This window comes from Pyxicephalus adspersus, chromosome 8 (genome assembly GCF_032062135.1).
Source record: "Pyxicephalus adspersus chromosome 8, UCB_Pads_2.0, whole genome shotgun sequence".
Classification (NCBI taxonomy): Eukaryota; Metazoa; Chordata; class Amphibia; order Anura; family Pyxicephalidae; genus Pyxicephalus; species Pyxicephalus adspersus.
Genome location: NC_092865.1, coordinates 8,347,699 through 8,373,699, shown reverse-complemented (window position 1 = coordinate 8,373,699; position 26,001 = coordinate 8,347,699). Strand labels below are relative to the sequence as shown.

The window sequence follows — 26,001 nt, the reverse complement described above, 5'->3', positions numbered from 1 at the left end:
TGTCCACAGCCCCCTTTAGGTCACCCCTGAATAGATTTTCTATTCTTTTTAGGTCTGGGCTTTGGCTGGGTCATTCCAAAACTTTAACTTTCCTCCAGTGAAGCCATCCTTTTGATGATTGGGATGTATACTTTGGGATGGTGTACATCTGTGTACCAAACATGTAACAATGTGTCTACAAGGTTTACTATATATATATATATATATATATATATATATATATATATATATATATAATACTGTTATCTGCTACACAATATGACTGCTGTGCTGTGTAGACTGTCTATCATTTACTGCAGGGCTGTGTACATTTGGGCTGGATTTACGTTGCAGTAACATACTGTTGCATTGCTGCCGTTTGGCATTGCATGAGACTATAGTTACAGCACAACACACAAACATACAGCCATGTGTTGCTAATAAGGATGCATTGACCTTTTTGTGTGTTTTGCTGCATTGAGCAGCCATAGTTCAATGCCCAGATATAATGCAAGTTAGGGTCAATAGGTTTGGAAAAGTCAATCTTTAAATGGATAGAGAACTGGCTTAAAGACTGCATCCAGAGAGTTGTAATTAATAATTCATACTCTGAATGGTCTAAGGTTATTAGTGGTGTACCCCAGGGTTCAGTGTTGGGGCCTTTACTGTTTAACATCTTTATAAATGATATAGAGTTTGGGAATAAAAGTACAATTTATCTGTTTGCAGATGACACCAAACTATGTAAATCCATACAGGATGTCTATAATCTACAAGCAGACCTGGATGTACTGTTTGATTGGGCAGCCAAGTGGCAAATGACATTTAATATAGATAAATGTAAAGTTATGCACTTGAGAGTAACAACATGCATGCTTCATACTGTCTAGGGGGAATACATTTGGGGACTCAGAAATGGAAAAGGATCTGGGGGTTCTGGTAGATCATAGACTTAAAAACAGCATGCAATGCCAAGCTGCAATATCGAAAGTTTTTTAAAGTACTTTCTTGTATTAAAAGAGGAATAGACTGCAGAGATGGAGACATAATCCTGCCCCTGTACAAAGCATTGGTCAGACCGCATCTGGAATATGCAGTCCAGTTTTGGGCGCCAGTTCACAAAAGGGACATTGTGGAATTGGAGAGATTGCAGGACAACTAAACTAATAAAAGGAATGGAGGAGCTCAGCTATGAGGAGAGATTAGCTGAACTGAATCTATTCTCCCTTGAGAAGAGACATATAAGGGGGGATATGATCACCCGGTATAAATATATAAATGGTCCATATAGAGAACTCTCTTCCCCATTATTCACTTTGAGATCATTACAAAGCACAAGAGGGTGCTCTTTGTGTCTGGAGGAAAAGAAAGTTAATCTCCGGATAAGGAAGGGATTCTTCACTGTAAGGTCTGTGAAAAAGTGGAATTGGTTCCCTCAGGAAGTAATTTCAGCAACTACTATAGATTGCTTTAAGAAAAAGCTGGATGATTTCTAGAAGCACAGAATATAACTGGGTATTAAGGATTTAAAGTAAAAATAACAGTGACTTCTGATCCAGGGAACACCCGATTGCCTCATGGGATCAGGAAGGAATTTCTTTCCCCTGTTAAAGCAATTTGTACTAGGGGATTTTTCCCTTCCTCTGGACCAACTATGTCCATAGGGTTTTATATCTGGGATATGTTTACTTCCCTAGTGGTTGAACTTGATGGACTTATTCAACCTGACTTACTATGTAACTATGTAAGTCCGCCCTGATTTGCTCATTTCTTGCATTTGCAGGCTTCTCTTTACACTGCCATACTCTTCAGGCCTGCACCAGACCAGAATGGCAGCAGCGTAAGGTTGTCACCCTTTCTGAGAAGAAATGCCGGCCGTATGATCTGTTTCCTATTAATAACATTGGCAACAGGCCTAAATTTACTGGTCATGCCTGTAACATACAGGACAGGTGACGGCCCTTCACATGTGCCAGAAAGGTCTAAAATAAACCTTTCTGAGGAGAATCTGCTCTGTGTGGGCACTTTCAGTGTTGTGCACAGGGGGAATTGTGTTTTGCTGTTGGCATGTTGGCATGAGCTCTGCCATTTTGACCTTGTCCCACCTCCACTTGTGCTTGTCACATAATGTCATGAACAGAGGTAAATCTATTTATTGGTGAGGAAGGGGAGGGGGTTGTTGCTGCTGCCTGGCTTCCCCCCACCCCCATGTGTTTCCTTCTGCTCTCTCTCATGTCACTGACAAGCAGCACAACATACACAGCACAATGCGGCCGCGGTGCACGCCGGGAATTGTAGTTCGGCGCGACTTCTGCAGCTGCTGCGCTTTCCTAGTCTCCTCCTACAACTCCCATCGCCCCCTGCGCGCCTATGTCCCGGATGTCCCTCGCGCCGGAAGAGAAGGCAACCTCTTTCCCGGCCATCTTTCAAGCGAGCTGCGCGCTCCGGGCCCTCGTTGAATCCGAGGACATCCTCCAGGACAGGGGCCACAATGCCCGGGCATCTGCAAGAAGGCTTCGGCTGTGTCGTCACCAATCGTTTCGACCAGCTATTCGATGATGAGTCGGACCCGTTCGAGGTGCTGAAGGCAGCCGAGAACAAGAAGAAGGAGGCGGGGGGAGCTCAGGCCAAGACCGCCGCCCAGGCCGCCAAGCAGCCTAAGAAGGAGTCTCAGAAGGACCGCAGGAACCCCCTGCCGGAGAAGAAGGAGGAGGCCGCGCCGCCTGTGGCCCTCAAGAAGGAAGGTGAGGAAGGGAATTGGTTGCCGGGGGCAACACGCGACGGGAATGGGCCTATCAGAGGCCGCGGGTGCAGGGCTGCATGCTCACTTACACCCTGCCATGGCAGGGGCCCTATCGCTGTCTGGGGCACCTTTCTCTGTAGCATGTGTGACCTCTCAGCTAGAAGCACCCCAGTGCCCTGACTCCATGCTGAGGGCCACCACGTGCATTCTGCCCGTGTTTGGGGCCCTTGTAGTGGCTCCTAGAGGATGCCATAGCTGCAGCCCTGCTGATTGGTAAATCCCCTGGAGCAAAGTTGACCACATAGGTCCAGGGCCTGGCCCTGCAGATACTCAATAGCTTCCTAGGTTAGAGATCACCCAATGCTGGGGCTCCTTGTTGCCCCTTGAAATATCTGCACCTCTATTGCAGGGCCTCTGGTGGGCGCTCCCTAGATTGGAGATCACGTTACCAGCGGGCACGTCTATGGTGGGGGTCCCTTGTAAGCTTAGCACATGTCCTGTGGCCCCTGGTAATCTCGGATCCAGTGCCAGTGTGCCCCTTGAGATAGCTGCACCTCTGGGTGCTTGCTAGCTTGTACCCAGATTGGTTACATTCTACTGTGGGCCCGCATGCTCCACTCTGGTGCTTTCCTGATCTCCTGGTACCAAGGTGCCACCTAAAATAACTGCACCCCAGGCTGCTATTGAAGAGATTGGAGATCACATGGTACCAGCGTGCAGCTCTATGGTCGGGCCCTTGTACGTTCAGCACATGTCCTGTGGTGATTTCAGATCTAGTGCCAGTGTACCTGGTTCTTTGCCAGGGTGAACCTTGCTTGGTATCATTGTACATTCTACAGTGGGCCCGCATGCTCCACGTTTTGATGCTTCCTAGATCTCCAGGTACCAATGTGCCACCTGAAATAGCTGCACCCCTGGGTACTCTCCATGCTGGGGTTCCCTCTGAACATAACTGCAAGGACATGTGCCATCTTCACATTGGAGGGCACTGAGTGCTGGCTACATGGTGGCAGATCGGTGCCAGTGTGCCCCTATACTGGCACTTCACTCCATGTAATAGGTGCTATGGTGAGCTTGTGGGTGAGGGTGGGCATTGGCTTTCTTTCAGGGATGGGTGCCCTGTGTTTGTATATTTTAGGTTAAGGGTGCAACATTCATACAAGTCATGTTTATGGTTCCTTTATTGTGCTCATACATTTGTATAGGGGTGCAGAATGCTTGGGGCCCCACCACCTGTTGTCTACTATGGGGGAGGGGTGTTGTATGTGTGCAGCACTTTTTGGGTGCACAGTCATATGGGTGTAGTTACCATGGGTCCTTGATGTCTGTGTTTGGGATGGGGGAGGGGAGCTGAATAAGTGTTCCAGTCTTAGTGTTGTCATTGAGGTCTTTGTCAGCTGTTTATGGGAGTGGGGGAGGGGTAGGCCTATAATGGCCTCAGTGCTTGAGCCCCATCCCAATACAAGTCCCATGTTAGAACTCCTTGGTATCACAAATCATCACAACACCCAAGCTGCTCTAAAATTTTGGGGTGTTTCCTTAAGTTGTTGGAGCTCATTCATTGCAACGCTGCAGGGTCCATCTTAAAGGTCCCTTCCCCCAAACCATGGCGACAGCAGGGGATACAATACAGAAACCACCATATCCTGAGAGTAGGAAGCCTGCCCTGCTGGAAATGTGAGAACTTTTAGGCCTCACCATGCAGATCCACAAGTCTAGCTAGTCTGAGAGTTGCTGACCCAGAAGTGCAACTCCAAACTTTTTACAGGTCAGCAACTTTCTGATTGGTGAAGCAGTAGTCAGGAAAGGTGGTCTATAGGGACAGGTGCACTTTAATGGGGGTCCCAGGCTGGAAGTGGCCCCTTCTATTAACCATTGGAACATTCCATACCATAAATACCCCAATAAGGTGCCACCTGTCCCATGTTGTCCTCTTGGTGTGCCAGAACGTCAGGCCTGGTGCCAACTCTACCTTCAGGGCCCAAAACAGAGAACTGCTTGTTTTGGGGCCCACTGTGTGCGCATCCAATAGGGAAGAGGGGGCCGAGCATTGTATGTACAGCAGCGGCTGAGACTTTTGGGTTTCCATTGGTCACTCCAGGTTGTGTCTGTGCAGTTTTATTGATTTTGGTGCATTCATAACATTGGTAACAGCTGCACTTTGCCAAATAAAAAGTTTGGCTAAACATGATTGAAATACTTTTTGAAATGCAGAATTATTAGGGGAGTTTTAAGGAAACACCAATGGGGGGGTTCAATATATAGCCAGGAAAAGGGCAACTCCAGATTTATGGCCATCAATGTTCAGAATGGCATTGCTGGAATGGTGTAAGTTTGCGCTAGAAGTAGTAGAGAACATTTTTTAGGACTTGGGATGAATTAATGATTTTATGTCATAAAACCTGATCTCCTCCTCTCATCAGGATACAGCAGGCTGCCATGTGCTCATGTTGTGGGTTGGATGCCAGGTCAGGTGACATTTGAACCCACCAGTAATCCAATAGGATACTTCCTAATGCTCATGGGAAGGATATACATGCGGACTGAAGCTTACTAAGTATGAGCATAATGTTACCCTCCATTCATACACACAATACCTGCATGGGAAGGAATGCTTCATTATATAGTTGGGGACACAAATGCAGAATTAGAGGGGGGGGGTACATGAAGACATGGCCACACCAATGTGTTCTGATTTTTATTGCTGAGATTTAACCCTTAGCTTGACAATTTACATACAAAGAAAACAAAGGGACATCATCCGATGTAGATATAGTTGTATGGTGACCCCCAACACTTCCTGTTGTGTCTATAGGGTAGGGGAATTCGCTGTAAGGGGACACAGCAGCAAAACATCGAGCGCTGTATAAGGAAATTAAAGCATTTCCGGCGTTGGATACATTATCCGGTCCCCTCGCCATGATCTAGACCCCGCTTTTCCCTTCCCCCGCACTATGGCCGCCACTCCGGTGCATTGTGCAGCCGCCTGTCCCCAGCACGTGTTCCCTGCAGATCGCCCTGCGCACCACGCCTAAACCTCGCTGCGCTTCCGGTGTTCTGATAGGGGAGGGCGGAGTGACGCGGGTCCATGCACGTGGTGCTGTCACCGGGAGGGCGGGGAGACGCTTGTGGCGGGAGATCGACCACGTGGTGATGGCGAATAGAGCGCGGCCCGGTTGTCATTGCGTTCCGTGCGCAGAGGGGAGGGGCTTGTTTATGTCGCCCACGTGACTCGTGCAAATGTGCTTCCCCGTCTTGCATCTGATCACGTGACTACGAGCACATTGCTGGCGGTCTATATTAGGTTGTTACTGTATGTGGGGTTTAGCATTGCTGGTAATTGTAGTTCCCAAGAGCATAGCTGTGTACAGAGTGTCAGAGGAGCAGGCAGAGTTAATAATAATAATAAAATGCTGGATGCTCAGTGTGCATTGCTCTATGTTTCAGGAGGAAGTGAGATCTGTTTATAGAAAAGCTGATGCTTCAGATTTGTCACACACTGACCTCCTATAATCATGTTCCTTTTATATTCAAAAACATTGTTATAAAGCACCAACATATTATGTTGTGCTGGACAATAAAAAAAAGTCTGCAAAGGTCAGACAGGAATGACACTGGAGGTGGAGACCCTGGGGGGAGGGGGATCTGCCCCAAGAGCTTACATTCTAAGAGAAAAGATGTAAACCCGAACTAAGCAAGTTTTGGTTTTCTGAAGCATTGCTCTTTAGGTACATAAAAGAAAAATAGAATTATGAATAATTTATTTATAACAAATAGATAGCTTTTCTATTGTATCTTTTTGTATTGCTGATCTGCAGCTTTTTTGCAGTCGCTGTGACCCCAATGCACTCAGTAGCTGCTGCATGTCATTTACATGGCAGCTTTTCTGACAGTGACAATGGTGGAAGGTGCCAGAGCAATGTATCCTTATGGGGGGTTTGTTTCCATCAGAAGCCGGCGTAACAAGGTGACAACAGAGAACAATATGGAGGCAGCAATAGATTGTTGTCACTTTATAAAAGGGAGTGATTACATTGGGTTTTCAATGGCAGGATTAAAATTTCTGGAATTAATGTTTAAATCCTAGGTGCTTTTAGTGATTCAATGTAGATAAAATTTTTATCTAATAGCACAAACCTTTTTGTTTGAGTGGTGAGGGGTTAGAGGGTTTTATTGCTGTGTCCCCAGTAGACGGATTCACACTCTGATTATCAGTGTCACCAGTTGAGTTGCAAGTTAAACTAAAAATAGGGTGGAAATCTTATATTAGGGACCATTATTTTTAGTGCTGAACCTAGAATTGTTTTTTAAACTAGGTGAGAAGAAATTAAAGACGAGTGGTGGCCCCTGTATTGTGGACCAACTCATCAGTAACCACACAGAAACAACCTGGTGATTGCTGGAAAGTGCTTGGCGGTGCGTCCTGCTATAAGGGCCTAGAGGGGAATCAATTGTTTACACGACAGGGATGATGATTAATATTATTAAACAGTATTTATATAACACCAAAATTGCTAGTTTATATATTTTATTTAATGCAAAAATGTCAGGAGAAGGAAAATGTTAGGGGACCGCTTTACACATATTGCTAGGAACAAGCGTGGCATTTCGTCACCTGACATGTAGCTTTGATCTGTTATCTTGTGCTTTTTAATATTACACTTTCATTTCTATAGTGCCAACATATTACGCAGCGCTGTACAAAGTCCATAGTCATGTCACTAGTTGTCCCTCCAAGGGGCTCACAATCTAACGTCCCTACCACTGTCATATGTCATTAACACAGTCTAAGGTTAATTTTGAGGGGAAGCCATTTAACCTAACTGCATGTTTTTGGGAATGTGGGAGGAAACCGGAGTACTCGGAGGAAACCCAAACAAACACGGGAGAACCTGCAGACTCCATGCAGATAGTGTCCTGGCTGAGATTTGAATCTGGGACCTAGCACTGCAAAGGCCAGAGTGCTATCCACTGAGCCGCTGTGTTGCTCGATAGAATGCTTTCTAAGAATGTTGCGCTGTAAGTATAGCCGGTGACGTGTGACTATTTCCTCATGGCAGTAGAAGTTGTGATGGATTTACTATGCAGCTTGTTGGGCTGTCCCGGCGTCTGAAGAAGCCCCTGTCACTGCTCCCATGGGTGTGGTAGCCATTGTTCCCCGGATAGCAAGCCTGATGATTGCCAGCTATTTCACAGGGCCGCACCCAGATATATAAAAAAAAAAAGTGTAAGGTGCTAATTGTGAGCCGAAAAGGATAACGCCTATTAAAGTTTAATTTCTTGTTCACATTAGAGTTTTAAGGCTGTGGATGGAAGTGGTCATTTGAGCTACACTTGGCATGCCCGAGCTAATCTGCGTTTGCCCCACTTTATGGCTCCCAACAGCTGTCGTGGGAGCCAGTTCAGCAGTAGTGGTACCGAGTGTCTATTCTTGGGCTGCTGTGGAAGCCCAGGGTGTGCCGTCAATCACCCTGCACGCTTTTCACTCTTGCAAGATATCGGTGACCTTACTCTGACCAAATGCCGCAGGCGTATCTATAGTAGGTATAGTAGCAATCATTTTCATGGCAGAGAGCTCGGGAAAACCAGCAATTATATTGTTTGGATTGTTGTGTAATTATTATGGGATAAAAACAGATTTATTAATATAAGAAACTAGTTGTGTAACTCCAGTTCTAAAAGTGGAACTAAAGTAAAAATAAAAAAAGCACACTTCCCTTTAGTCCCCCAGATCCCTCGATGGCACTGGACTTTGCCTTGATCCGGTCCCGCGTTGTCCTAGAATTCTTTGAGAGAGCATCGGGTGCATGCTATCTTCAGTCCTTTCTCTTTTTTATTCTGCTTCATACTCTTAGGCTGGTTACACATGTGCAATAATTGTCATTGAAAAGGTTCTGCCACAATACTTTCCAATGTCAAGACTGCACAATGCATGAACAAGCGCTGTACATACAGAGCTTTTCTGCTCTATGGAGGGGGGAGAAAGACAGAGCGGCACCCCGAGGTGCTCTCTCCCCTTCATTTAATTATGATCGTTCCTAGTCTGTGGATTGTTGTTCAGACGATGAGTTCTGTACACACGCAGGGTTCTTGTCCGATATTCGCCCTCAGCCAATTACCAGATGAGAACCATTGCACGTGGTACTGAAGCCATTGGTTGAGTCTGACAGCCAGAAAGGGGTTGTGATGATTTTGTGATTTGCATCCTTTCCCTGTTCCTTATTGATTGAGGTTTGGGACAACATATCAAAGCCCCAGGTGGTGTTGTATTGATAGCTTTTTTAGTTCTATTTTTATACCTATTTGCCCATTTGTAATGCAGCAGCCACTATTACTACTACAGGGCTGTTTTCAGAAGTGTTCCGATGTTTGGTATTTATGGGCAGCGATGTTCCATTATGTCAGCACGTTGCACTTCGTTGATATGTCTGGGCCCCGGCTGCTTGTCGCCATCAGCTTGTTGAGAAGCTCAATGTTTTTTCTCTGTGTGAGTTGGCTGCAGCTTTCTCTTTTTACTGACACGTGCTGTTTTTTTGTGTATGACAGGAATCAGGAGAGTTGGTAGAAGACCCGACCAGCAGCAACAACAACCACCACAACAGCAGCCTTCACAGGCACCCCAGGGTGAGGGGAAGCCCATCGACAGAAGGCAAACAGACAGGCGGCCACCTCGTGAACGTCGTTTCGAGAAGCCAGCAGAAGAGAAGGGTGAAGGAGGAGAATTCTCTGTGGACAGGTAAACATTGTGCTCTCGGACAAATGTCTCAACGTGGTTTCCCCTTAAAATATGCAATACAAATTTTCCAAATCACTATATGTGCCCACCAATCCTTGCTTTTTGATTTGGGTGGCAGGGCTATGGATTTGAACTCCTAGCAATGTGTTCTCCCCAGCCCCTATTAGCTGGGCGCACCACCAGCACTTTTCAGTAACCACCCCACTGTTTTGGGTTGGTTACTGAGAAGTTAGTTCCTAAATTATTGGATGTAAATGATATCCTAAGCAATCAGTCAGGTGCTCTTTTTTTCCTTTTCACACTTGTTACACACATGTAAAACAGATACAAGCTAGTTTACAAAGGGCAATCGTTTTTGTAGCCAGTCCCCAGGCTATGTGTAGAGTTACAGTAGAGAGACCACCACCTATCAACAGATTCTTCCTAGCCGAGTTAAATTTCTGGGGAGGATAATGGTAAATAAAGTAACAACAATTTATTGCAAGAAAATAATTACTGGGGAATAGGGCTGGCGGTTGGGGTAAAGATTAAATAAATAAATTTGGTCGCACAGATTTCAGTTGCATTTGGACCTGCTAAAAGTTTTTGTTTTCTTAAAGATGACAGAGTAGGTTAAACACTTTTATTTTTCCCTTCTCCAGGCCTGCTGGTGAAAGGCCAGCCCGTGGTCGTGGTGGCCCCGGTGGAAGGGGACGCGGCGGCCGTGGACGTGGCATCGGAAGAGGTGATGGCTTTGACTCCCGCGGCAAACGTGAATTTGACAGGCATAGTGGAAGCGACCGAGCGTAAGTGGATTTTTTTTTTTTTTTTTTTTTTTTTTTTTTTTTTTTTTTTTTTTTTTGTAATTTTCCCGATCCTGTTACGCAGACACTGACAATTTAACTCATTTTCGTTAGTTCTTCTTTCAGTGGCCCGAAGCACGAGGACAAGAGGGGAGGCAGTGGATCTCACAACTGGGGCAGTGTTAAGGATGAATTGAGGTTGGTTGGCGCAGCTTGCGGTTGGTTTCCTGTTAGTCATTCTGCTTGTGTGCTCTGTTTTGGTTTAAAAGACACTTTGCAGGTTTGCAGAGGTATAAAACGTTTCACTTTGGGAAATATATTTGAAAAATTCCTGTAGTCTGATAGATTGAATACTTTTTTTTTTAAGTAGATTAGTTATTACTATTAAACAGGATTTATATAGCGCCAACATATTACGTAGCGCTGTACATTAAATAGGGTTTGCAATAGGGGGACAGACAGATGCAGACAGTGACACAGGAGGAGGAGGGGACCCTGCCCATGAAAGCAATCTAGGAGGTGGGGGAAGTATCACACATTCAAAATCTGTTTTAATGATGATGGGGATGTCACTAAAATCTGCAATTTAATTACCAAAAATGAATTTATGAAACGGTTTAGTGTGACCAAACGATCAGTTCTGGTTGGCTAATAACCACCTATTTACTTGAAGCCATAGAGCGGTGGAATGGGTGAAGTGAACCTAGAGCTGAAACCATGTGATGACTCGCCTATCCCTGTTCCATCTCAGGACACCGCTATCTTACTTCTTTTCTACTTCCACCATACAATCTTTGGCCATCCTAATTGGTTGTGCCAATTACAGTGACACAAGAGTTTATTCATTCCAAGAATGCAAGAGAAGCTGGGATTGCTGCATTTTGGTGACAGATTATTGCAGAAAGGACATCACATGTCCCTTTCTGCAATATTATTATCAACTTGTATTTATATAGTGCTGATATATTATGCAGTGATTCTGCAATAACCACATGCTTGTATTTTGCAAAGTGGGAATTGTTTGAAGGATAAGCTTGCCCTAGTCTGATCATCTCCAGACTGACCTGAGAGAGACCCAATATCTGGGACCACATGAGATGAACCACTTCATAAGGGAGGAAGCAATTGGTCTTCTAGAGATTGTCCAGCACATGTGCAAATATTGCTGTGTGATGTGACTGCAAGTTAGCTACTTAACGGGCTCCTTCTTGCATTTGACGTTCTAATATTTTGCAGCACTTGTGTATCACTACCCTGATGTGAATGTGGGGTCTGTATTCCACAGGGTTATATAGAAACGGTTCTATTGTGTTTCAAATTATCCACCATGTAGCTTTTTGTTCTGCCACAGGACAGCAGTCGGATATCGGTGCAAGGCTACGTACACACGTCAGATGATTCTTGTCTGATAATCACCTCAGGGCTAATATCGGACGAGAATCTGGTGTGTGTACAGCGCTTGTCATTCCGTCGTCCTTCCTGGCGAATGAAAGTAAAGGGGAGAGGGCACAGCGGGGTCGTTCTCCCCCCTATAAAGCAGAATGGTGCTGCATGTACAGCACTCCTTCATGCATTGTTCTGTCTTTTATTGTTTGAAAGGAATCTGAAAGATCCTTTCCAATGACAATTATTGGACATGTATACTCCATATTGGGGCCTGCAAAGGCATGGCTAAAAACACAGGATAGAGATAGAAAGTAACAGCACCATGTAATAAATTAAACATAAGCCTTCCATTGCTAATATAGAAGCTATTCTATTAGGTCAATACAGCTGAAGCTTCAGGACTACTTAAAATAGTTTGCTGTGATAACATTTTTTTTTTGTACTTGGTAGTATCCAGTGATTAAATATTTGCATGCTGAGCACAGAATCCTGCTCTCTGTCTGAGCATTGCAATTGGCCAAGTATATTTCAGAGTGGCCATGCTTTTTGTCTGCCCATGCCCTGTATCTGTGTGGTTGTAGTGCCTGCAGTGTGGGACTGATAAGCACTGGGTGTGTGGCATGTGTGCGATAAGCTCAATATTAAGCCTGTTTAAGGGAATCTGTTGTCAGCAACTGTATACAAGTTATCTAATATGAAAATGATGGTGTCATTCTCCTAGTTAAGCATCCATAGGGAAAAGGCTCTGTTAAGTTTAGTGTTCACTATCTGCACAAAATCTACAATTTGCAGTGTGATAGTGCTGACTACATAGCCCTCCACTACCTGTTCTGCATATCGTGCATTTTCCAGCTGTAGCCTTTTGTGCCGCATAAGCACAATTTATGAATTGCGCTGTAATATGCTGCACTTACACCACACCCAGTGTGTCATTCAGAGATAATTTCATGTAAAGCTGTTTAGTGGCTACTTTTGTAGTGTGTTTGCCTAGGTGTGGCCATAAAACTGGTAGTAGGACGTTAAACTTTGTTGGGGTTACCACTTTTTGATATGCCAGATGAGTTATGCTACTAGTACCAGTGTTCAACCAAAAAAATTTATGAAGCCGATTAGGAAGAAATTGTAAGCGGGTGGCAGCCCTTGTACTGTGATCCAACTCATCAGTGACCACCCAACAACAGCCGAGCGGTTACTGAAAAGTGCCGGGTGGTGCACCCAGCTAAGAGGCTGGGGAGAACACTTGTTCTCTTTAGGGTCCATTCACATTTTTTGTAAAAGCACATTCTTTATGGTAGCCATTTATTTTAGGCGGGCTTTTGTAAAATGCGTGCAGATCATTATATTATTGTAGTTTTCTAATTCTAATATATTATACCACAGATGTGATGTGTGGAGTGTTTTCAGTTCATTTTTGCAACTGCAACACAGGTCTGGATATAGATTTATGGAAATATGTAGACTGCCATTGGCAGTGTCCTGAAAAAGCTGGTTGCCTGCCTGATACAGATCCAAAGGCATTAAAAATGTAAGTCTCAGTTAATGAAGGTAGAGAGCCAATCACCCATCATTTTTAAAGGGCTTTAATTACCTTTTTCGCAAAGGTTTGTGTGGTTAGCTATATTTGGTATCTTCAGAGACCTAATACTACAAATCACAAATTTCAGTTTGTTTATTGCAGATGTGAAAACAAAAAATCTAAATTATTTTACTTAATTTTTAGCGAATTGGACCAGTCAGCCGTCACTGAGGAAACACCTGAGACAGAAGATCAGCCCGCCGTCGACTCTGAGAACAAGTAAGTCTTTTCAAGTGATTGTGCAGCTATAATATAAAAAAAAAAATCTGACGACAGGGATGCTAAAGATTTGGTCACATTTCAGTACCTATTTAGAGCCTGTGCAGCATATCCTGCCATTTATTTATTAGATTTTCAAGTCTGGTTGTCTTTTACACAGGCAATGGTATGTTGCCACACTGCCTACATATAATCTGTAGTCTGCAATAAGAAGGTGAAGTGGGGTCAGGTTTTTTTTTTACTATCTAGTACAGGGGTTTTTACCCTTTTGATAACTCCAGACCCCCAATGAATTGTCCAATATGGTCCCATACCCCCTTTACTTGACTGTCGAAATAATGATCACCATTCCTTATCTTAGCTGCCAGTATGACTTCCAAATATGTCAACAGCTTAAATTTACTGTACTTCAGATATGGATAGCTAGGAAGAAAACAAACAGCTACAACTATGTTACGATATAACTTTGATTTACTTGTTACAGATTATAAACCAATAATTTTACTTCTTACAGTTGAGTATTACACAAAAGAAAACAAGTTTTTTTTTTCAATCTCTCCACTACATAAAACAGACTTCATCCTAATCTAGTTAGATATTTGCTGTTGTTTTTTGTGCAATCAAAGCATGGAAGCACGGACAAAGCTACTTGCATGTCATCTGAGACATCAAATTGATTTCTCCACTTTGATTTCGGGTTTAATAATGTACCCAAGTATAAATTAATACATTAAATAAAATACCAGTGCCCAGAGTCCCATACCCCCAGCATTTGGTTCCCGTACCCCCAAGGGGTATGGATACCCCCGGTTAAAAACCCCTGGTCTAGATCAACAGTCAGCATTCTTTACTATGTGAGAAATTAGTATTTGCTTTGAATGCTGTGGTTTTTTGCTGCCAATTTAGTATTCCACCGACATTGTAATTGTAGGTGAAAAATTATCCTCCTGGCTTGTCCTGTAATGGAGTCTGCAGTATAAATTTTGCAATTGCAGTTTCCTGTAGTGCAAGATGCATAAACTTGACTCCCTTCAAAACTAAAACTTCATATCCCAGGAGCCTTTAGCTCATTCATTATGGACGGGTGTTTGGGAATGTAGGAAGAGCTACAGACTCCTTGGGAGAGCTACAACCTCCTTGCATTCAGTGCTCCTCGCATGTCATGCGCTGCCCCATTAGACCCACTGGCGGTGACCAGTCAACACAGGAAACTGTATTGTGAAGATGACCCAAATATCTGTACAGGCGCTCCTTACAGCACCCATGATATGAGGAGATGCATTATCAGCATTTGGGTTGACTGTGCTCTAATTTTTACATTGTTATGTTCCAGGGAAAATGAGGTGGAAGAAGTTAAGGAGGAAGGGCCCAAGGAAATGACCCTTGATGAATGGAAGGCAATGCAAGACAAAGCACGCTCCAAAGTTGAATTCAACATTCGAAAACCAAACGAAGGTGCTGACGGCCAGTGGAAGAAAGGCTTTGTTCTTCACAAGTCCAAGAGCGAGGAGGTAACGAGTTCTGTTCCAGATGTGGAGGTATTTCTTGCTTTGTAACTTACTATTTAGACTCTCTGAAGGCACTGACATTCTTATTGCTTACCACAGTGCTGTAATATGATGCTAAATGAGATTCTAGATAGAGATATCTTGTATCTGGAGGACACAGTAGATTGTGTAAGAGAAGGAGCGAGTCTCCTATTCTCCTATTGATTGGGTTATTGGCCTGTAACTGTTCATATGGTTGCAGAGTCCTAAATGTAGAGTACGTGCAGCCCTTCCTCCTCTTAATTATTAAGGAGACACGAGAGAGAAAAGGTGCTCTGGTGCCAACCTGTTAGGTAGTTCAGCGGCCAAGTGAAGATTTGCACGTGGCAGGTTGACAACATTTGAGGTTGGCAAGTTTATGTAGATGCACAGTTGTGCTTAAAAAAAAAAACTACATGCCATGAAACACATTGCCAAACTTATTAAAAAAATTTTTTTTAGATTTGCTAAAAAAATGTTTTCCTCCACACAGATGGGCAGCATCTGTGTATCAGTGGTTAGCAATCTGCCCTTTGCAGCGCTGGGTCCCAGGTTTGAGTATTGGCCAGGACACTATCTGCATGGAGTTTGCAAGTTTTCCCCTAGTTTCTGTGGGTTTCTTCTAGGTACTCCGGTTTCCTCCTACATTCCAAAAACATGCAGTTAGGTTAATTGGCTTCCCCCTTAAATTGACCTTAGACTGTATTAAGACATATAATTATGATGGGGACATTAGATTGTGAGCACCTATGAGGGACAGCTAGTGACATGACTATGAACTATGCGCTGCATAATAGTGTTGGCACTATATAAATACTGTATAATAATAGATGTGCTGTTGAAATAATTTTGTATTATTTATGGTTGTTTGTCATGAGTCACTGCATGCATAGTCTATGAATATGAACAAAAGATGCTGCTGTTACTGGTGGTGGTTTTATTTGTGAGCAGTGAATGTTTTCTGTAAAAACTGTTGGGTAAAAAAGTGAATTGCCAATGTCTTACAATAATGTCATCTCCAGCTTAGATTCAGTGCGGTGCAGATGAAAATCTTACAGCAAGGATAGGAATGTGGGTAGTTTAATGTCCTGTGCTGTGTCTGTGTTGCTGACCTTACATCCTAAAGCAATGCATATGGAGTAAACATGAAGCCAGTGATTAACATATTTGTTCCAGGCAGTAAAGCTGAGACCAGGCTTCCATTCCCCGGAGGAAAGCCAACAGTAACATAAACAGCCTTGCTTAAACATTGGGCTGCTTTGTTTGCATGAAGTTTGAACTCTTGACAGGACAAATAGACAGATTGAACATCCCTAGCAGGGATTCAGCTGGCAATACAAATCTAACAGGTCTGAATTCTTGCACATTGTATACAGAAACAACACTAAAGAAGCTTTGGCTTGCCTGCCACCATCTAAAAGCTTTTTTAGATTTGTGGGGTGTTAGGAAGTTACTTTGTGTATTTGGCAATCAGAATTTGTGCCCAGTCAGGGTACTAAAATCTTCTGGTAGGTATTGTGCCCTAAATGCATACTTTAAGCTTCATATAGAGCAACTTGTCCAATGCCAGTGATGGGTATTTTGGGTTCTCCTAGTATGCATAGGTTAGTTCACTAAATGGATTTGCTACCAATCTGATCTGAATCAGCAGTGATCATCTTCTGACATCTGTATTGACATAAAAAGTACAATAATCATAATATTAATGCAAATTCTCTTTTCCTTTATTCCAGGTCCATGCAGAATCTGAAGGTTTGGATCACCACTTCCGCAAGCCTGCAAATGACATCACTTCCCAACTTGAGATTAACTTCGGAGATCTTGGCCGCCCTGGCCGTGGACGCGGAGGTGGAAGAGGTGGCCGCGGACGCGGAAGTGCAAGCGGAGGCGGAAGTGGAACTGGTGGTGGAACTGGTGGTGGAAGTGGAAGGCCAAGCCGTGGTGGTAGATCTGACAAGGTAATAGTCTGTTTGTTTGCACATTGACATAAATTTCCCAGTTTTTTGCATTATTTTGAAAGACAAAACTTGGGCAATGTGTGTGTATATGTATGCATATTTTAAAAAGGACCTAATGTTTTTATTTTCTCATCAACCTGGGTCTTTCTGAGGTTCGGAACACATCTGCTTGTTAGAAGCAGGCACATGACGCTCCAACTGTGGTGCCATTGCTGGAGTAATAGTAGATGAGCTTATGAACAACTGCTAACTATGGGATAGAGCTTCAGTGCTAACAAATACTGGTTTGTAAAAATGAATACTATCCTAGCCTTAGTGGCATCCAGCTTTCACTGCTAGAATCATTCACATCCAGCTTCTCCTGCCCTTTGTCCTTTCCAATAACAAGTGCTATGTGCGAGCCTCTGAACGGTTAAATTTATTTTATGAGGGGCATTACCTTGGATTGTGAGATGCTGGAGGTTCTTGCAGCTTTAGTGTTTTCCCCAGCCTCTTTTAGCTGGGTGCACCACTCGGCACTTCTCAGTAATCACCCGGCTGTTTTTGGGTGGTTACTGAAGAGTTGGGACACAATACAGGGGCTGCCACCCGCTTACAGCCTTATCCCACCCAGCTTAGGATCATTTCTGGGGTGAACACTGCAGCTTTGCAAGTGAACACCAGAGGGTTCATATACATGTATTTTACAAGGCAGTAATAGGAAATTGCACATATCATTGTGCAGGTGGTTGGTTGTTGATGGAGGTTATAGATGAAGTCACAGAAACTAATAAGGTTGTTGTCAGTTGATTTAAAGACAGTGACATTCCATATGCTTGAGGTATCGTTCCAGGGGATGGACGGCATACATTCCTGTGTCTAAAATTGGCATTACTGGTTCCTACAAAACCCTGATATGTAATGCAAATGCTGAGTTTTGTCACTGTGTCTGCCATTTGCAATCTCTAATTATTGTACAGCACTACGTAATATGTTAGCATGTTATGAATCCTGTTTACTAGTAATATTAAAAATAATTCTCATTTCTTTTTGTCCCTGCAGTCAAGCGCCTCTGCTCCTGACGTAGACGACCCCGAGGCTTTCCCAGCCCTGTCGTAAACTGGATGGCTAAAAGTCCACCCCTGGTGCCCTCGAGGCCCCCCTTTCTACGAGGCTTGCATGCTTATGGATCCTAAACAACTACAAATTAAAAAAAAAAAAAAAATAAGACTGTCGATCATACCATTCACACCTATGGACTGAATTTTATCTGTTTTAAACAATGGACTTCTCTCGCTACACAGGAGCAACCATACGGTAGTTGAGTTTTGTATTTAGATACGTACTGGTAGCAGGGACGTTTTCATAATTTTTTCCAGAGATTCAGCATTCTTCATGGATACTTTTTTTTGTATGGCTGCTTGAAAATATGCGTTTTCCGAACTTGAAATATAGGTGTGGACAGTGTGTACCAGTTAAAAGTTTTCACTTCATCTGTGTTTTTATTCTTAAACTTTTATTTTTTTTCCCAGGCTTTAGTTTCTTGCTAACATTAGAAATTTGATTTAATTTTTTTTTTTTTTAATTGGTTTCGTTTTGAAGTCTTGTCACCTGCCCTGCTTATTTTATTACCAACCAAAAACAAGTTACTGGCATTGTTAACTGATATACCTAATTTCAATTTGGAAAGGTCATTTCTTAGCATTTAGCGGTGGTACTGGGTTTCCTTTAATATCCCTTTAAACCAGGGGTGGACAGAATCCCGTAGCATACTAAAGCACCAACCATTACCGGGTTTTCACCGTCACCAACGGAAGGCCCCCCGGTTGTAATCTGTAGGCGTTTCGGCGGCTTGGCTTTCCTAGGATTTGTCCAGCTCTGCTCTGAGGTACACAAGAACTGCTGGCTTCTGTGCTTGTTTTCGTGTTATGCAGTCCTGCAGCTTGTTTTTTTATTACTTATTTCAGCCGCCAATAGCTGTAAAAATACAAATCGTAACAATATTGAGCAGGACATTTTAAATTTTTGCAAACAACGATTCATAACTTTGGCAGCCTGCAGGCAATTTTTGCTGTTTATATAAAAAAAAATGCTGCAGCCCTTGTGTTAGGATTTGGGTTGTATGAGGAGCACTGGGGTGGGACATTATTGGCAGATACGGGGCGACACCTTACTACAAATTCCAGCATGCCCTGGTAGGATGTGCGGTTCCTTCTTAAGAGCCTGAAGGGGGGGACACACTATTGCCCGGAGTGCTTGAAAGCCCTCTTGTGAAATGGAATAACTTATATCATGTTGTTTGAGGGGAGGGGGGGATTGTTTTTTGACTAAAACACCTCTCCTCTACTTCATTTTCAAATAAAACAATCTGATTTTCAGTTTTTTTTTTTTTTTTTTTTTCGGTTTCACTGGTTGACAACTGAATGTTCCCTTTTTGCAAGGGGGATATTACACAAGTCTCGCTCCCCTTGGGGTTTATTTTTTTATAGATTATTTAAATTACGATTTAAACAGGTAAAAAAAAAAGTGACCACTTTAAAAGGAAAAACAAAAACCGCGTCAGGAATATCTTAAAGTTAAAAAAAAAAAAAGAATAAAAAGGAAAAGCATAAAAAAAAGTTGTCTACAGTGTTTGTTAGGATAAGATTTGTCATTTTATTTAAGATTCTTTTTACACTTTTTAGCAGGACATTTGTAGGTTCTTATCTAAGTAGGTGAATTGAAAAAAAATATTATCGCCCTATTTTTATAAACATTGTACAGTTGACGAAGTATCAAACTGGCATGTTCCGAGAATAGGATTTGGGGAGGGGGGGGGGGGGGGGGGCGCTCTCGGTGTACCTGCGGCCGGGGTCGGTGGGCTATCTCTGCTAGTTGTACATGGTCTTTCCAGCTTTGGCTTGTCGGTAGCAATCTGTTTTATTAGACAGACCAGCTGCGTTGAAATTATTTTGTATCAGATATAATTTACTTTGAATCTACAAACCAGATGTATTATAAACCTCTGCACATTAACCTTACAGATGAAATAAGCCTTCACGTAAAGGGAGGCAAGTTTCCAGAAGTGTATGTCTTGTTTAAGGTTGGGTATGTTTGATTCCCCTCGGGACAATCAGGTGCCCTCCTTAGTAAGAAATTCCAAAAATTGTAACCAATGCAACTGCTCACTTTACTTCTTTATTCAATAGACCAGATTTATTTAAGCCCCCAAAGACTGGAGAAGATGGACTATCATGGGACAACCTAGGGGATCCTGCAAACCTGAGGAATCAAATCCATTTCAGGTTTGCTTTATAACCCAGGTTCTCCCATGATAGTCTATCGTCTCTAGAGCTTTAACAAATAAAGCCCATTGTGTGTACTGGGTGAAATGACCAAGAGAAGGCAAAAATTAATAAGGAGATTGTAATATCCAAATACATGTTAGAATTTCTGTAGAGGGTAAAATTTGGGAGGTTTAAATTTGCCAGGAAATATTTGAGCAGCTTATTTTAGGCTACGACAGGGCCACAGATATTTGTAATGTCCTTGGCCATTGTGTTTGGTGTATGTAATTTCCCCCCAAGTTTCTGTCCTGGAGATCCTGTCAGTAGTTGCAGATTCTGTTGTTGATTTTGCTTTAATTGGAGCACACAGGGGTGGCGGACCATGTTGCCGTTTTCAGTAGGGATCTGTTAGACCTAATTGGCATTCCATTGGTCAAGTGAAGGAGTGCACATGGCAGGTAACACTACTGGTATAGCAGTGGCTTGGTGTTCCTACAACAGGAAATGTGATTACCAGCAGAATGATGGGAAACCCAGCAACAGATTTAAAAAACTATTTTGCTTACAAAAAGAAGATTTTTGGCTTCCATTCAGTTTAACAGAAGGGTAGCAGCAGCTCAGTTGGATAGCAGTGTTTAAGCATTTTTTTAAGCCGAGTTGGGAGAAACTGTAGGCGGCTGGTGGCCCCTATATTGTGACCCAACTCTGCAGTAACCACCCAAAAACAGCCGGGAGTTTCGGCTAAAAGAAGCCAGGGAGATAATGAATAGGAATTGAGTGGATCGTCTTGGGGAAGGGAGCCTTTGACACTTTGAGTTAATAAACCTAAAGAAGATTATGGATTGTACAGTCAACTGAATGGCAAAACTTTAGGGTGGCTATACAGAGCTGAGACTTTAAGGATTCACCTTGGTGGGTGGTTTAAGATTCACAATCAGACACACAAGTTTGCTGTCTCGACGGAAAAAGTTTGCCTCTTTGAGTCAGGCAGAACAAGCGAGAAGTGTCACCTCTCCAGTTGTAATTTTTGATGACGGCTGTGTATGGCCACCCTGAAGAAGTTTCCTAAAATCCAATCATAGGACTGGAAGATAATTGTGTGCAGGAAGAGATTGTATCCCTCTTTTTATTAGATTCTTCTGAGCAGCTGAAACTTGTGTGTATTTGTTTTCGTTTAGTTTTATGGCCCTATTGTAAAGCACTGATGTCCCTGGGTCTTGGCCAAAAGCTACAACAAATCCACGTGTAAAATTTTTTTTCCCCCCTCCTACCATTCTAAACCTGACAGCCCTTGTGATGAAAAGGGAAGCCCGCTCTGCAAATTTATCTGGAATTGTGGGCTGAACACAAACCCATCCGGCTCAGTCTGTGTTTCATAGTTGTAAATTTGCCTCTAGTCCATTATATGTGTGAACTGAAACTGTGAAGCCAATCTGTCTTTGGTGGATGCTTATTGAATTAAAGGTTAATTTTCATGCTCTCACCGGTTTCCTGAGAGATCCTGTGGCAGCTTTTATTTTTATTTTCTTATCGCTCCAAACAAAAACAAAAAATCACAACTTCAAGAAATGCTAAAAAAAAAAAAGATAAAATGGAAGGAAAAATGCTCAGGTGTTGCAGATTAACCATAGAGGTTCTAGTATATCCCTGCACATGTTTGAGCCCTGTAATTGTAGCCTGGCTGCTGTGCTAAGGAATGTTCCAAGGGCCATGTCACACCGGCAACTCATCTTTTAGGATTACATCACCAAGTGCAGACATGTAGGACAACGGCCTCCAGGTTCTGTATCCTCTCATTTCATTCAGCCTATCACATAAGCTGGCTTCTCTGTTCTGTCATTTCATTCAGCCAATCACACAAGCTGGATTACGTGATCAGCTGATTAAAATGATAGGTCAGAGTGGCACAGCCTATGGTGGGGTGATTGGGGACCGCTGTTGTAGGAGAGTGCTGCTGCACGCTGCAAAATTTCCTTGCCAGTAAGGGATCAATGCTAGGATCAAGCAACCTTTCTCAAACACCAGAGGAATAATAAAATAATGTTCAGGTCTTGGGGAACCTCTACTAAAATGAATTTGTTGGTAACACACCCAAACATTGGTGGTGTGAAGAATGGTACTCTTACCATGACAATCTAAATTCTATCTCGATAGAAAGGTAAAAGAACTTGTCACCCTTCGAAATGGTGTTAGACCCCAACCTATGGCGCCACTATCAGATAGGAACACGGCAGGCCATGGTCAAGCAATTTGGCAAACTTTGGAGGAGCCCCTGGTTGAGTATGGCTGCCAAAGAGAGTAGCAGGAAGCCCCTTCTCTATCCGGAATCCCCAGTGTCAGGATCACCCGTGTGACATGGGCATAAAGGTACAGAAAGCTGTGTTGTCCTGCACATTCCCAGACATATATGCAGCTACCTGCAGCAGCTTTATGTTTGTAGTTTTTTTTTTAAATCTCTTTGACAATCTTTTCAATGATCAGGGCTGTAACTTATTGGTTATCTCTTCTCTCTTTTGAGACATCACAGAAACTATTTGAATTTCAAAGAAGAGGATCGTAAAGTATGTGATTTACTATTCAGACTGGACTGAAATTTATAAAACATTAAAAAAAAAAAAGTTACCTATGTTGTTCAGAAATTGGAAATATATCCACAAGCCCTCATGCCATTATAATGCAAATTATGAAGACTTAAACCTTAAAAAATATCAGCCCAGGATATGCATCTAAATTTTAATTCAGGCCCGTTCTGATCCTTATAGCTGTATGAAAAGCTTTTGCTAAATATAAAAATACATTTTGTGATTGTTCCTAAATCTATTTTTGATTTTTGAACCACATAAAGCAACTTTTTACAGGAAGCTCTGGGACCCATTGGACCTGTGCATAAGTGATTTCTGGCCACAGATTTATTTCCTTCCCATAAGTATGAACGCCACATGCTTTTCCACGGGCTTGTAATTTAGGTTGATTTTTCTTTTTGTCCTTATATATAACACCTAGCTTAAAAAGCATTGATTTCTGCAGAACGAATATTTCATCACACAAATGTGGAGGTGATCTACTTCTGAACATTACACACTATGTGTTTTCTAGAATGGATTTATTACCCAAAACCTGCACAATTCAGCGATAGAAACCGCCATCAATATTTTATAATTAAAAAACCATGGACTTTTTACTTCCTGCAGAACAATGATGCACTATATATATATATATATATTTGAAATCGCATGGAGACATTTCAACCAAAATTGCCATACATATGACAGAGACTCATGTGAGGGCACCTGTCATCGTTTGTACGGCACTGTGCTTTATGTGAGAGCTATATTTGGATTAAACGCCTGGAGACATTTCAACCCAACTTGCTATGTTGCACCATCACTAAGAAACGCATCACCAAACTTGCTAGACATATGACTGAGACTCGTGAGTGCACCGCTGCTCTTTGTACAGCACTGTGCTATATGTCGGAGCTATATTTGGATGTGTGTATGTCGTCACTGTCAAACACATGGAGACATTTTAACCAAACTTGCTAGACATATGACTGAGACTCATATAAGTGTACCTGTCATCTTTGTACGGCACTGTGCTATATTTGGATGAAACGCATGGAGACATTTCAACCAAACTTGCCCTACATATGACTGAGACTCATGTGAGTATACCTGTCATCTCTGTACAACGCTGTGCTATATGTCAGCTATATTTGGATTAAATGCATGGAGACATTTCAACCCAACTTGCAATGTTGAACCATCAATAGGAAACGCATCACCAAACTTGCTAGACATATGACTGGAGACTCGTGAGTGCACCGCTAATCTTCGTACAGCGTTGCGGTATATGTCAGAGGTATATATTTGCATGTATGTATATATATATATACGATTCAACCAAACGTACTAGACATATGACTGTGACTCGTGAGTGCACCAATCATCTTTGTACAGCGCTTGGCTATATGTCAGAGCTATATTTGGATGTAGATGTTCCACCATCACTCAAACGCATGGAGACATTTAAACGAAACTTTCTATACATATGACTGAGACTCATGTGAGTGCACCAGCTGATCTTTGTACAGCGCTGTGGTATATGTCAGGTATATTTGCATCTATGTATGTATGTGTGTATTTATTGCTCAGCACAGTGTGCCTTTTGCTTATATTTTTACATACTTTTTTTTGACTAATATAAGATTGCATTAAATGAATACCTGGGCAATGCCGGGTAATCAGCTAGTACATATATATATATATGTAATTCTTCATTTACCCACTTGTCCAGTTTAGCTTGGTGTCCTCAAGGAAGCTGGACCTTTTTTGAAGGCCAAATTTGTAATCCTGGAAGTCTTACCAGTCAGCCATTGCTTGTGGATTTTCCTAAGTGTATGGAATATTGACGTGTGATTTCGCTTTACCAGCCCTTCTGTTAGCCCTTTAACATACCCCTATCTGAGCATTTACTACAGAGCTTTTTCCAGGTCCAGGGGTTTGGCTTCCAACACCTTTATTTCTGAAAATTCATTATGCTTCCTGTGTCAGGAACTTTTAAGGCCAAGGGTCAGTAACAGGCCAAGAACTCAGAATCCTTTCTCAGTATGAAGGTTTGCACCCCTGCAATCCAGCACAACGTTCAGCCCTTTATGGTTGTGGAAAAAATTACCTTTGAGCAGAAATAGGGGTCATGCTCCTTGATAACTCATCTCTCCCATCCTTCTTTATTCCCTGCGGTGTTTGATAGACTTTGATTGGTCTATATATGACCGATTTTTTTCCTGGTTGCCTCTGGTTTGATTCCAGAGGGCTTCAATCTTTTTGCAGTTCCTAAAAACTGTTACCTAAAAGTATTAATCATTTTATGATATTCAAAATGGTTAAAGTGGAACTTTGTTGACAAGTGGATGGTGGTCATGATGGATGCAAACATATTGGGGTAAGGTTAAATACTGGGTGCTTTGTTGTTTGTGTGTTGGTCAGTGGAGAAGGCAAACCAATTTATCAATGTTTTGGAGTTATTTACTAACAGCCTCCAACCACACTAGATCTGCTATCTTAGGGTCCAATCCGGCTCCCTATTTCTCTGTTGCAGGCTTTAATGGCTTGGTTGCTGAAGCCCAAGTGCTAAAGTTAGGAGGATCTTAGATTTTGTTATCCAGACCACCACAAATGCCTGGTGGTGTGAGTGTTCGGGTTTAACTCTTCTTAGGTTAGCATGGACCAGATGATGGCTCTGAGCCAGGTACAGGTCAACTGTTCAGTATTGTTGTTCTTTTCCCAACACCATTAGCTGCCTATTTGTTGATTAAGATCTTTGTCCCAGAGTCCTCTTTTATAAAGTCAAAATCTTTATTCTAAAGGCTTCTCTGGCCTTTAGCTTTTCAATATGAATTTTATTGTTTGGGCAATTAAAGAATAAGGTTCTTTTTATGGGCAACATGGTGGCTCAATGGTTAGCACTCTGGCAGCACTAGGTCCCAGGTTCGAATCTCAGGCAAGACTCTATCTGCATGGAGTTTGGAGGTTCTTCCCATGTTTGTGTGGGTTTCCTCTGGGTACAACGGTTTCCTCCCACATTCGAAAAGCATGCAGTTAGGTTAATTGGCTTCCCCACCAATTTGTCCTTAGACTGTATTAAAGCCATATAACTGATGTAGGGACATTAGATTGTGAGCCCCTTTGAGGGACATTTAGTGAAATGACTGGACTATGACTATGGACATGACTATGTACAGCGCTGCGTAATATGTTGGCGCTATATAAATACTTTGTAATAATAATAATATAAGGAGTGAAGGCTCATATGAGTATAATAAGGGCTTCTTGGCCCTTTTGGTACCTGG

The 26,001-nt window shown here is 42.6% G+C and overlaps 1 protein-coding gene across 4 annotated transcripts; it reads left to right on the top strand.

Annotated features, from left to right (window-relative positions):
* The first annotated feature begins 2,376 nt into the window (after positions 1-2,376).
* SERBP1 (SERPINE1 mRNA binding protein 1) lies at positions 2,377-19,262 on the top strand. Of its 4 annotated transcripts, none has more exons than XM_072419446.1 (8): positions 2,377-2,723; positions 9,269-9,458; positions 10,100-10,243; positions 10,367-10,438; positions 13,347-13,421; positions 14,755-14,932; positions 16,681-16,905; positions 17,947-19,262. In XM_072419446.1, the coding sequence occupies exons 1-8, from the start codon at positions 2,471-2,473 to the stop codon at positions 18,001-18,003; spliced, it is 1,194 nt and encodes a 397-aa protein (XP_072275547.1). In that variant the 5' UTR covers positions 2,377-2,470; the 3' UTR covers positions 18,004-19,262. The 4 variants fall into 4 exon arrangements, with proteins under 4 accessions (XP_072275547.1, XP_072275545.1, XP_072275546.1 ...); XM_072419444.1 differs by having other exon boundaries at positions 14,755-14,959; XM_072419445.1 differs by having other exon boundaries at positions 10,355-10,438.
* The last annotated feature ends 6,739 nt before the right edge of the window (positions 19,263-26,001 follow it).

Coding starts and splice junctions, on each gene's coding strand:
- SERBP1 (XM_072419443.1), top strand. CDS start 2,471: ATGCCCGGGCATCTGCAAGAAGGCTTCGGCTGTGTCGTCACCAATCGT. Junction 13,422..14,754: donor GCCGTCGACTCTGAGAACAA/GTAAGTCTTTTC, acceptor GTTATGTTCCAG/GGAAAATGAGGTGGAAGAAG. Junction 16,906..17,946: donor GTGGTGGTAGATCTGACAAG/GTAATAGTCTGT, acceptor TTGTCCCTGCAG/TCAAGCGCCTCTGCTCCTGA.